This window comes from Hipposideros armiger, unplaced genomic scaffold, assembly GCF_001890085.2.
Source record: "Hipposideros armiger isolate ML-2016 unplaced genomic scaffold, ASM189008v1 scaffold_237, whole genome shotgun sequence".
Lineage (NCBI taxonomy): Eukaryota > Metazoa > Chordata > Mammalia > Chiroptera > Hipposideridae > Hipposideros > Hipposideros armiger.
In genome coordinates, this window is record NW_017731587.1 from 1,581,071 (window position 1) to 1,592,922 (window position 11,852).

Sequence of the window (11,852 nt, forward strand, 5' to 3'; positions counted from 1 at the left end):
TTTTAGGGCTGTTTTATTTCTCGTTCACCTTCACTCATTCAGTGTGAACCTCCAGGGACCTAACTTCAAGTATGAGTGGTTTACCCAGCCTACCCAGTCCTCATGCGAGGCAGGCCATGAACTCATCTTTTGTCTCACTGAACTGTTATTCTCTTGAAAGCAGTGCTCCCTCTCTCTGCCCATTCTGTTGACTGGCAGATAGCTGCTTATTCAGGATGCCTCTGGGGAAAATGCAGCCCTGAAAGCTGAGCTCATTTCTCTTGGTTTCCACCTTCTCCAAGATATTTGCCCTGTGACTTTAACTTCCTTGATAGGTCTCTTATGGTCTCAAACCAATTAAAAACAAATTTAATACACATACACACACACACACACTCATAATGCATACACATCTCCAGTGGTTTTAGCTTTTCTCAGAAGGGTTGGTCCTAATTATGTAATATGCTGTCAATGGAAATGGGTTTCTATCATTTTCTTTGTTGCACATACCATCATAACTAGAATATGAAATACTCCTGTGTATACACTATAGCCTCTGCATCCAGAGCCTAACAGGCTGCCTGTCACACAAAAACAACTGCTAGGTTAAAAAGTATAATGTGCAAGTCTTGGCAACTAATTAGAATGTGTGGTTTGATAATGGAAGAATAGAATCAAATATGATTTTAAGATTTCTAAAGCTCGTAATGGTAAAGTCAAGAGGGAAAAAAAAGAGAACAGAACTGGTTGGAAGTTGACTGCGGTTTCTGGATGTAGCTGAATCCCAAGTACCTCGTGAGGTACTTAAGTGAAGCTGTTCAGATGAAAATGACAGATGTGGATTTGAACTTCTACAAAGACATGGTAGCTAGATACATGATTCCCGTTATTTGTGGTGAGAGTAATTGCTAAGTGAAAGACAAAATACAAAGAGACATGAGCTGAGTGTAAAACAGAGAATGCCTCGATAAGCTTAGGGGATGAATAAGAAAAAAAACCCTTAAAGAAAATACATAAGTGTTCAGAATAGGAAAAAGAAACTTAGAGGAATGCAGCTGAGTGGAAGATAATGAGGAAGAGAGTTTGGAGAAAAAACAATTATCAACATGGCCAAATGTGGGTGAAAGGTCAATGAAGCTCTGGAATGAAAGAAATCTTATGACAAATACCATCATCCATCTTAGGTACTAAAGGAAGGCAGGAGTGTGGAAGATTGGAAAGATTTGAATTTTTAAGTGAGAAGAAAAGTTAGAAAAGAATGTAGATAATTTTAAGTAGTCATTCAGTGAACAATAAAATTATGAAGAGAATTGAGGTCTTAAAAGAAGGCAAGTAGTCAATATTTGAGTGGACATGATTTGCAGAATTTTGTGACTTTTTTCCAACCAGGTTAGCATCTTGGGGTGGGCTCAAAAAAAGGAGCTAGTTTTTAAGAAAACATGAAAAATTCATTTGTAGACATTTTGAACATTAGCAAATATATGGGAAAGAGAATGGAGATCAAGATACAAAGCTGGGAGTTATCTACACAGAAATGACAATTGAAACAAACAGTATATTCAGATATTTGTATATCATAAGTTCTTTCAGTAAAAAATTGACTTTCTCCTACAAAGAAATACTAGCTAATCTAAAATAGCCTCTATTTCAGTTAATATGTGTGAATTCGTTTTTGAAAACCTGAAAATTACTCTAATTTGAAGAATAATCCTATTGCAACCAGATGGCTATCAAAATCCTAAAATTGTAATTAGAAAGAAGACTTTCATAAAACTTGCCAGGATTGCAAATGTATGCCTGAGTACAGCAGTTACTGAACCGTATTATGGAAACATTCTCTGACCCCTGGCCTCTCTGTATAAGCAAGACATTATTCAGAGAAAACAGAAACAAAACAAAACAAAACATGTGCAGGGCTACTATTCAACCAGTAGAGACCCAAATGACCAAAATGGTTGCTGATGATCAATAGCTGTTCTAATTAGTTAAGTGGTTATGCTGTAGTGGTTGTGAAACATTTTAAATATAACTCCTGCTCATACGATAATACTATATTCACTGAATTGCTTATATGTAACATTTCAATACTTCTAAAATTCTAAAGCACATTTTACATATATTCCTTTATCGTTACAACAACCTTTCAGGACAAAAAGGAATCATTAGAGCCCCCATTTTAATAATGATTAACCTAAGATACAGTTGCTGCATACTTCTTTGTTACTTACTGACACGCTCAAATTCAAAGCTTCTTCTACCAATGAAGTGACCCTGAATAGAGTCACCTGAAGTCTAAGTCGCTTCACTTACAATACTGCATCGTTGTTCTTATTAAAATAAAATCCTCATACCATTTGGTGATGCCATAACAATCTTTAATAATATCCTGAAGGACGGCACGATAGAAGAGTGATTCAGTAGGCAGCTGAAAAAAATGTAGACATATATAAGCACAAGAAAAAAATAAATAACAGAAATCAAATCAGTACTGGAGAGTTGGGACTATAAGTGAATATTAGAAAGCTGACTTTGTTGTAAAACATAAAAGACAATTTTATAATTTTTCCAGTCTAAGTTAAAATGTTAGCCTGAGGCTAATTCTCACCAAGAAAGTAATTCTGCAAGACAATAGAAGAAACGAGAAAAGAAATAGTGAATGAGGAAGGAAAGGTATGATTAAAGAAAAATAAGCTAACATTCCAAACGGAGTATTTATCAGTTAAAAATGTGGAAATAGACTTTCACAACCAGCCAAGTCAGCTCTGTATAAGTGAGCAAGCAGTCAGGTAGGATATGTGCATAAGAAAACAGAACGTGGGTTTGTCCTAATGGTGGTGGAATAGAGATAACAGTACCTAGGATTCACATCCAGAAAGAGAAGGTGCTACCCTAAGTAAGGAAACATTAAAAATATGTCTGAGGTTTAAAAGATCATAGCATTGGCTACTGTAGAGTTGAAAAGAAGAGCCTCAGAATGAACATAGGATCAGAGATTGACATCTTGGCAAGGCTTCATTTCCTGGGGAAAAAGAAGCGGAAAGTGTCCACGAAGGTGCAAAGTTTTTCCAAAGGAAAGATTCAAGGAATGGCTGAAGACAAGAGCTCCAATGAAGCACGATAGTTTCACAGAAGCAGAAGGTAAAAAGTAACTATACAGTTGACCCTTGAGCAACACTGGAGTTAGGGGCACCGACCAACTCCCACACAGTCAAAAATCTATGTATAACTTCTGAGTCCCCCAAAATTTAAGTTATCCCTTGGTAGTCCAAGAGAGATTGGTTCCAGGGCCCCCGGCAGATACCAAAATCTGCAGATGCTCAAGTACGGCATAGATCAATGCATACAGTCAGGCCTCTACAACTGAAGATAGAAAACAGCACAGGTATTTATAGAAACAATATGTGTATAAGTGGGACTGCGCAGTTCAAACCCATGTTGTTCAGGGTCCACTGTATATACAGAGAGAACAGTTTACTGTAGCAATGGAAAAAGTACTCTCAAACCAAGAAACTACAAAAGTTACCAAACCCCATCCACATCCCGAAAGATCTCTTAATATGGAGAGTACAGGAAAATCAAACACAAAATAATGGTAGCAACAACATACAAAGTTATTAATGGAAAAAAAAAAGAAAGAAAAATGAGCAAGGATGGAGGGAGGTCAACAATACTGTATGCTTTTCAGAACTCAAATAAGGTGAAACCTAAAAACTGCCCAAAGATTGGTAAAGTTTTTAAAGTTTTAAAATAAGGTGAAACCTAAAAACTGCCCAAAGATTGGTAAAGTTCAGTGGAATGTGTATATACACTGAGTTATCCTTTTGTAACTTCTAGTCTCCTTCACAGCCCAAAATTGTTATTTACATCTGTTTTCAATTAGAATATGTTTGGATTCAGATGGCGTTCAGTGCAAAATAAATTTTGCCTGTATGCTCAGGCAAAAACCCCACTCTACTGTCCCTTGCTCCCAGCTAACATCAAGTTCCTACACAGTGGGCCCCAGATGCTGAGACTACAAAACACCACAAGTTGGGAGTTGAGGGTCAGCCTTTGTTTCTTGGGTCTCTGTGCTGCCTTCTTACGTGACTGGAGGTCTGTCTTGCGGGATCTTGATAGGGCACTTTCGAAGAACGTAAAGTTATATCCTTTCCGAATGGTGGAAATAGTGGGGAGGGTGATTCTAGTAGGAAATGGTGTTAGGAACGCCATAGCCCCCAGCTCAACTCATAAAATAACTCACTGACAGCACACACACACACACACACTTGAGATCCCACGCTAAAATTTACAACCTTCAAAAGGCACACTGTTTATATATTGTAAAATCTCTTTCCAAACACAACTCCTTGACTTGAGACAAAAATCTCCGATTTCTAAGCTTTCCTGAAACATTTCATATTTCAAACATTCATATTTCAAAGCATTTCATCTCTGGATATATTTTTCCATTTGATATTTTTTCATTTTGAGTAACTCATTTCTGCAGTACCAAAAATCTCTATCATCTGTCCCTCACTTCCCCCCAAATCCTTTCGGTTCTCTCACAAAAATACTGAAATTCCTTTTTATATGTAATACCTGCTCTTATTTTGTTCTATGATAATTCAAGTCATTTGGGGAAATATATTATTGCATGAAGTGAAATATTAGTATTAGCATTATTAGTTCTTACCTTTTTATTTGATTAGACATACTACATGGGGACCTTAATAGTATGTGACTTTTACATAAAACTTCTAAAATAGTTAAAGCTCTCATTTCCCATGCTTTTGAGAAAAAATATAAAATTGTATCAAGATAATTTGGAAATAAATGTCTATTTATATTGTAGAAAACCCACAAAAAAGACCAAAAATGCATTTTAACAAGGGAATATAAAGAAATGGAATACGTAGAGAAAAAGAAACAGGACAGAATAAATCATCATTCCCAAGTTACACTGAGTAAATTAGAGTTTTACAGCTATTACCTAAGAAAAAGGAAAGAGGGCTGAGGTGCCTTCAGACGTGTGTTCCCGGGATAACTAGGACTATCTATCCTGATGCATCCAAAAGCGGGTAAGAGGGGAGGGACCCAACATCTCCTGAGCAGCCTGGGCTGGACATTCCAGGAACAAACTTGATGTGGCTCCGAGTTTACTTTCTTTCCTTCATAAGTGATAAATCACCTTCACACTTTCATGCATGTTAAAATGGGAGGGAGCAGAAAGAGTACACCCTTCATGCATATATTAGACATGCATTTTACAGGTCTTGTGGAAAAACCACTAAACTGGAAGTCAGGACTCTGCAATTAATTAAGGGAGCTGGAACGCACCATTAAACTTGTGCTGTGTATCATGTTCTCATGGAAGTCTGGTGTAATACCCAACTAATCAGATTGACTGTAAACATGAATGAGCACTTGGGAAATTGAGAAACACCACACACATGCACTGGGGCATGGTTATGATAAAGGCTCTTTCCTCCTCCAGGCTCCTAGGGAACCACTAAGCTGATATGCAGTATAGGAGTTAACAGATTGGGCTCCAGAGTCAGAGATTCAAGTGTCAGCGTTCACTACTTCACAGTTTCCTTACGTGTATCATAGGGTAATAGTAGTACCCATCTCATAGCACTCCGCACATAGTTGCTTTATGTATGTAATATGCTTCAATTGATGAAGAAAACTTTGGTAACTTCTGTTAGATTTAACTGTTATTTTTATGATCATAATTATTAATAACCTATAACAGCAACAACAGTTGACACTCTTACTGAACACTTATCATGTGCTAGGCATTGTTTTAAGCATTTTACATTTTCCTTCATTTAATTCTCAAAACAACTCTCTGAGGAAGGTATTATTGCTGTTCTTATTGTAACTGTTATTATTGCTATTATACAGGTGAAAATTTAAGCTACAGAGGAATTATGACACGTGTCCAAGGTCACCAAACCAGTCCTGACGAAGACAAATTGTAAACCAGTAGTTTGAGACTGAAGCTCATGCACTTGAACAATATGCTCTAATGCCTTTAAAAATCAGTTGTTGTTTTTTAATCATTTTCTAGGTAGTAACAGTTAAAAACAAAGTTCTTAGTATCATGCCACGCCCAGAGTAAACACTCAGGAAACGATACTTGTTGCTATTGTTTTAAAATTATTTTTAAAATTTTAAATTGACATATTAATGAATGATACTTGAAGAGAAGCAAAAGAGAGGTTCCAAAAGAGAAATTTTGTGAAAAGCTTACAAACAACTCTTAAAAAAAACTTCAAATATTCCTAGTATGTTTCATGAATCAATTAAATGGATTATTTTGGGGATACATTTAACTTTGGTTTCTATGCGCACACCCATTTGGCTGTTGCAACTAATGACTAATCAGTAGATAAAAAAAAAAGTTAAAAATAACCAACTGAAATATGTGTTTTGGATTATAGTTAAAAAATAAATTGAACTATACCTTGGTTATATTTGCTTGAACTAAGCCCATTAAAAGCCTTATAGTCAGTACCAGCACTCTTTAGAAATATTTATAGACTGTTCAGTATAATATGAAGGAATGAGACATTAGTACAAGAGTATAATATGGAAGTTTTCCTAAAACGTTCAATTTACTTTTTCTGAAAGTTCACTTCTGTTTTAAAGTAAACTTATAGAGAAAAGTATAAATTTGAATATGAAGAGGTGACAAGAAGAGGTGATATTTACTAAAATCCATCAGGTAATAAGTTCATCAACAGGTCAAGAATGAATAGTACTTGAGAGAAAAGTATCCTGTTCATCAGCTGGATTAGAGTAAACACTTACTTACCCCTCGGCCAACTGCAACCCGCTCCAATGCCTTTAAGGAGAAAAAAATAAGACAAAGACTGCTGGTATATTTAGTCTTATCATAGAAGAGTTATAAACACTCTGTATAAGGGCTTGTAAAAGTGACATTTAAAAAGATTAATTAAGTGATAACATGTAAGTTTATGCACTTAAAAGTGTTAATATTATCAAGGAATGTTAACTGGTATAATTTAGGGTTGATTTATAATGTATGTGTATCATATACACAAATACACACCCTAATTGTATACACTCCTTGAATTTTAGAAGGCCTTAGAAAACAGGAAAGAAATGAAATGACATATTCTTGGCTCACTTTTAGTGCAGCTAAAACAATCAAATAAATCCAAAGCTGCTATTGTGCACACACAGACATATTTATCTAGCACTTTTAACCTAGTTTCTTCCAATTTTTATAGATATATGTCATCTCTTATTAAACAAAAATGAACAGATTATAGGAGAAAGCTTAGGTAGAAAAGAATGTATATATTTGTTCTGCATGGTCTACAAATTCAAATCAAATTCACATATGATCAAGTAGTCAGAAGAAAAAGTAATACATATCTTTACAATTTTATATGTGGCTGATTTTACATTTGTATTTACTTAAGAGCCAAAACTCTTTTATAAAAATATTTCCTAATATTTCTAATAAGTACTCTTAATTCAATATGTTAATATATAAAAGATATCTGAAAGATTTGTAATAAATTTAAATATGGACTAGAGCCTTCTGAAACTTTCACTTTTTTAGAGACATACATTTCCATGCTCACATAGTTTTATAACTAGAGTAGAATACTTTCACTGACATTTTATTTTAAAATGTTTAATTAGAAAATATTTAAAACGTAGAGAAAAGTAGCAAAAACATAATGGATCTGCATATTCTTCCTATTAAATTTTAAAATACACACATTTGCTTCAGATCTCGGTTTTCATAAATACTATTTTTTAGATATAGCTGAATCTACTTTTAAAACTGAAAGGTAATGTACAAAATATCTGTGTAAGTGCAATTTGTGCAGGTACACAAGGTCAGTGATGAGGTAAAGTAACTTGCCCCAAGTTGCATAGTCAGTCAGCCGTTAAGCAAAACTGTAAAAGTTGCTCTCTGAACTCGGATTTACTTCTCAGGCCTCACACCATGGAGATTCACCAGGAAGAAGAGTTCATTTTAGGAAAATTTGCTTCACAGAAATTATTTTAGAAAATATGCAATTTTCCCATTGACTTGATACCTTCACTGAACATTTAGAGCCAGAGTGTTATGAACACAGAAGATATTTATAATTTTCATGTTAAAGAGCAACAGGGCCAGAACAAGTTTATTATTGAAGAAAACAATGAGTTTTCATTTATAGTACTTGTGCTAATTTCAGATTCGATTTTTGTTATGGCTTTTGCTAAAAGGTTGAAGTGAATAAAGAAACAAAAGTTTTTAATAATAAATTATTTTGTGTCAATGAAAATATCATATAACACACAAGGCTATCTTTGGTATGTGTTGCTGATGAGTTTATTTTAGAAACATGAGTGATAAACTTTGATTACATAACAAAAGATAATCAGGTAGGTGATAAGGTTCTTATTAATATTTTTCTTGGCTAATAAAGATAATGAAGAAAATGTACCAAGTGAATATTTCATAACCTAAAATATTTTGCAGTTTTATTAGACGGAAAATATGTTGACAAGATTGTATTATTCTAATTAAAATTTTATTTCTGGTTAGTGCCATTAACAATTTATCTGAAAGCATCACCAGAAAGGCTATCTTTTTTTTTTTTTAAACCTGTTAAGCTTTGAATATTTGTGGAACAGATCAGTTAGGAAGCAAGAGGCAATAAAACAAGGCGTACCCAAAGAAATGTTCCTTTTACTTTTAAAAAAATTTTTGTTAAATTTTTTTGGGTGACATTGGTCAGTAAAATTATATAGGTTTCAAGGGCACATTTCCAGAATACATCATCTATATATGGCGTTGTGTGCTTACCGCTGTTTAAGATTACTCCAGCATCAAGGTCAAGGTGGGCAGGGCCTGGAATGGAGCTAAGGAGGCGGGCATTCCATGGGAAGCCGACATGGGTCGGGGAAAGCTCTTAGTGCCGCATGGCCTACAAATTCTATAGCTTGAAATTCCTTTTTCAAGAAGTGATCCTGTTTTGCCTGACCACTGCGCTGTACATCTGAAGCTGCATAATATTGTATGTTAACTATAATTTTATATATATATATAGTCACAGGATATGGAGTACAGCATAGGAAATGGGGGAGGGGGGTTATCACTTTGTGAGGGGTGAAATGTCTAACTATTAAATTGTTTTGTACACCTGAAACGAATAAAAAATGAATTTAAAAAATGATCCTTTTTGGTTCTTTAGTGTTTATTTTATAGCAAACATTCTTGTCTTCTGGTAACAGTATATTCTTTTATCTCCCTTTAGGATATTGATAGTTATTTTATTTTGGATAGTCTCCATTTCCTCCCAGTTGCTTTTTTCCTGTTTATCTGATCTCTATTTTTTCACGTTTGACTTTCTTAGACATCTAGTGATTCCTGGCTGTCTGCCGATAATGAAAATGCAGGTATCACAGACCTGAGTAGAAGCACTGTGCTTCTGAGTGAGGACAATTAATTGTGGGACTCATAAAGGTGAAGATCTGTCCTGTTTCATTATGAAATCCCTGATGCCAGTATCTTTAGGTCTTTCCTCATAGGCTAGTATGACTCTCTGTAAAGGACTAGTTCAGTTTTTTGCCTCAGGATATCAGTTTGGCTGCCAGTATTCTGGGAACCAAGTCATTCCAAGAATGACCTGTCTTTTTTTTTTTTTTTTTTAAGATTTTTGTTGGGGAATTGGGGGATGGGAACAGCGCTGGGGAATTGGGGGAAGGGGAACAGACAAATTGTTCTCCTTTTGTTCTTCAGCCTAGTTGTGGAGGGCGTTGCCTCACTGGCCCAAGTTGGCACCATCACTGCGCTCTTCCCAGGGCAAGGCAGATCAGTCGCCGGCTTCTGGACGGCCGCTCACTGGAGCTGCTGGCCGCTCACTTTGGCTGCTGGCTACACATGGTAGCCCATGGCAACCCATTGCAGGAGGGGCTGCAGCCATTGTCGGTGACCCATGGCAGCCCAGCTCCAGGTTGAGCTGTTGTTCAGCATCTTAGCTGTAGAGGGCAGTGTCACTGGCCCTTATATGTGGGATCCGAACCAGGGCCCTCTGGCGTCCCAAGCCAGCTCTCAACCAACGAGCCACTCTGCTGGTCTTGAATGACCTGTCATTTTAACAAGACCTTCAGCAAATATCATTTATAGATATAATGAAAGAAAGACAAATTCACAGAAAAGTATTTTAAGAGGACTTATGAAAAGAAATTATTATTTGAGCATACATAGATTTCTAAGATAATTCTAAGATACATGACCTAGAACATTGGTACACTATTTTTTATATAGCTATGTTACTGACATAGAAATAATGGCCCTGTAATATTAATTTATGTTTGGGCTAGACATTAAACACATTATTTATTCAACCATATTTTAAATTTCTGAGGACAAAAAAATACATATGCTGTTTAACTTACATCTGTTCCTTTGTAAACCAATATAGCACCAAGAACAGAGATGGCCATGGGATAGAGTTCTAGGCCTAAAGACACTAGACAAATCAGTCACAATAAAGTTTTGTTTAACTAGGTAGTTACTTCTTATTCCAAGTAGCTTAATAATATTTTCCCCATTGTATAAAAAATTAGAAGGCTAAATGATCTGCTACAAACAAACACAAACACACCACATAGCTGTGGACAATGCAATAAACTAATTCTGTGTTTAAGATTTGGTAGTTGGTACATTTTATATAATTAAAGTAATTATATGTAAAAAATTCAGTACTATAATGCAGAATTATAGTATAACTAAATCATTACCATATTACATGTACAGTGGATAATGTTGGAAGGGCAAGTCATTTTTTTCTCATAATTTGTAATGCAGAAAAGCATTAATGATGACGCTTTGCAAAATTTGGCATTTAATGCATGGCATTGGCCAAAACTAATACATTCTGCAACATCTGGATAAAGCTCTTAGTCCAGAAAAAAATATAATCATACCAAACATGCTGACATTCTGGCATTGCGACCACAACACCATCTCTCTTCCTTTAAATAGTGGCACATTGGAAATCCCCACTTTTCTTGGGTACATTCTGCAGACAGGGAAAATATGGGTTATTTAAATAAAATTCTTCCTGTTTCAGTTAAAGTAAATAATCTATTGAGAAAGCAAATCAGTCATTGAGAGAGTCAAACAGTAGTTCAACATGGAAGTGGTAATGTTTAACAGTTCATTCCAGCCTGTTAATTGAAAGCATATTAATGTTATGAGAATTGTATTTTCTCAACAACAGCTGTTTTGCGTTTAAGCTCCAACAATTTGAAACCAACCAATTTGCCAAAATTATTTCTCTAAGATTTAGCAAAAGCAATTTAAAATGGTAATTCTTTTCATGTTCAGTGTAACTGTAGCAGATAAGTAGAGATACTGGACTTTTATTGCTGGCCTGACTTTCTACAAAAATGATTTATCAACTATGACATTTGGCAGTTTATCTTAGAAAAATATTAATTCATTTCTAACGATTTTGAAGCATCAATTTTTTTTTCTAGCCACTTTTCAAAAAAAGAACAGCTGTATAGGCTCTTCTTTTTTTTCGTTACATTAAGAAGCTGTAATATTTCCAACTGTGACTCAATTAGGCTCAATTGCACTTATGGTTCAAGTAACAATAACAAAAATCAACACTCATTGCTTAATCACACATATCTGTTACCCAACTGACTTACAGAGTTAACATATGCAACTTGCTGATGTTTAAACCCCTATGTAGAATGATTAACTACAGAGTTTTTTATTTTTATTTTTTTTTTATTTTTATTTATTTTTAATTTTTTTATTGTTAGTTTCAGGTGTACAGAACAATGCAATAGTTACCCTTTTCACCCTCACAAAGTAACAACCCCCCTCCCCCATCCACTGCCCT

The 11,852-nt window shown here is 35.1% G+C and overlaps 1 protein-coding gene across 2 annotated transcripts in view; it reads right to left on the reverse strand.

Moving 5' to 3' along the window:
• The window catches only part of METTL25 (methyltransferase like 25), a 96,153-nt gene that overhangs the window by 22,949 nt on the left and 61,352 nt on the right, over positions 1-11,852 (reverse strand). For both annotated transcript variants that reach the window (XM_019655156.1, XM_019655155.1), the window contains exons 6-8: positions 10,924-11,018; positions 6,779-6,808; positions 2,331-2,404 (exon numbers count right to left, since the gene is read on the reverse strand). In XM_019655156.1, coding sequence (XP_019510701.1) covers positions 2,331-2,404; positions 6,779-6,808; positions 10,924-11,018 — 199 coding nt within the window. The remainder of the gene's footprint in view (positions 1-2,330; positions 2,405-6,778; positions 6,809-10,923; positions 11,019-11,852) is intronic.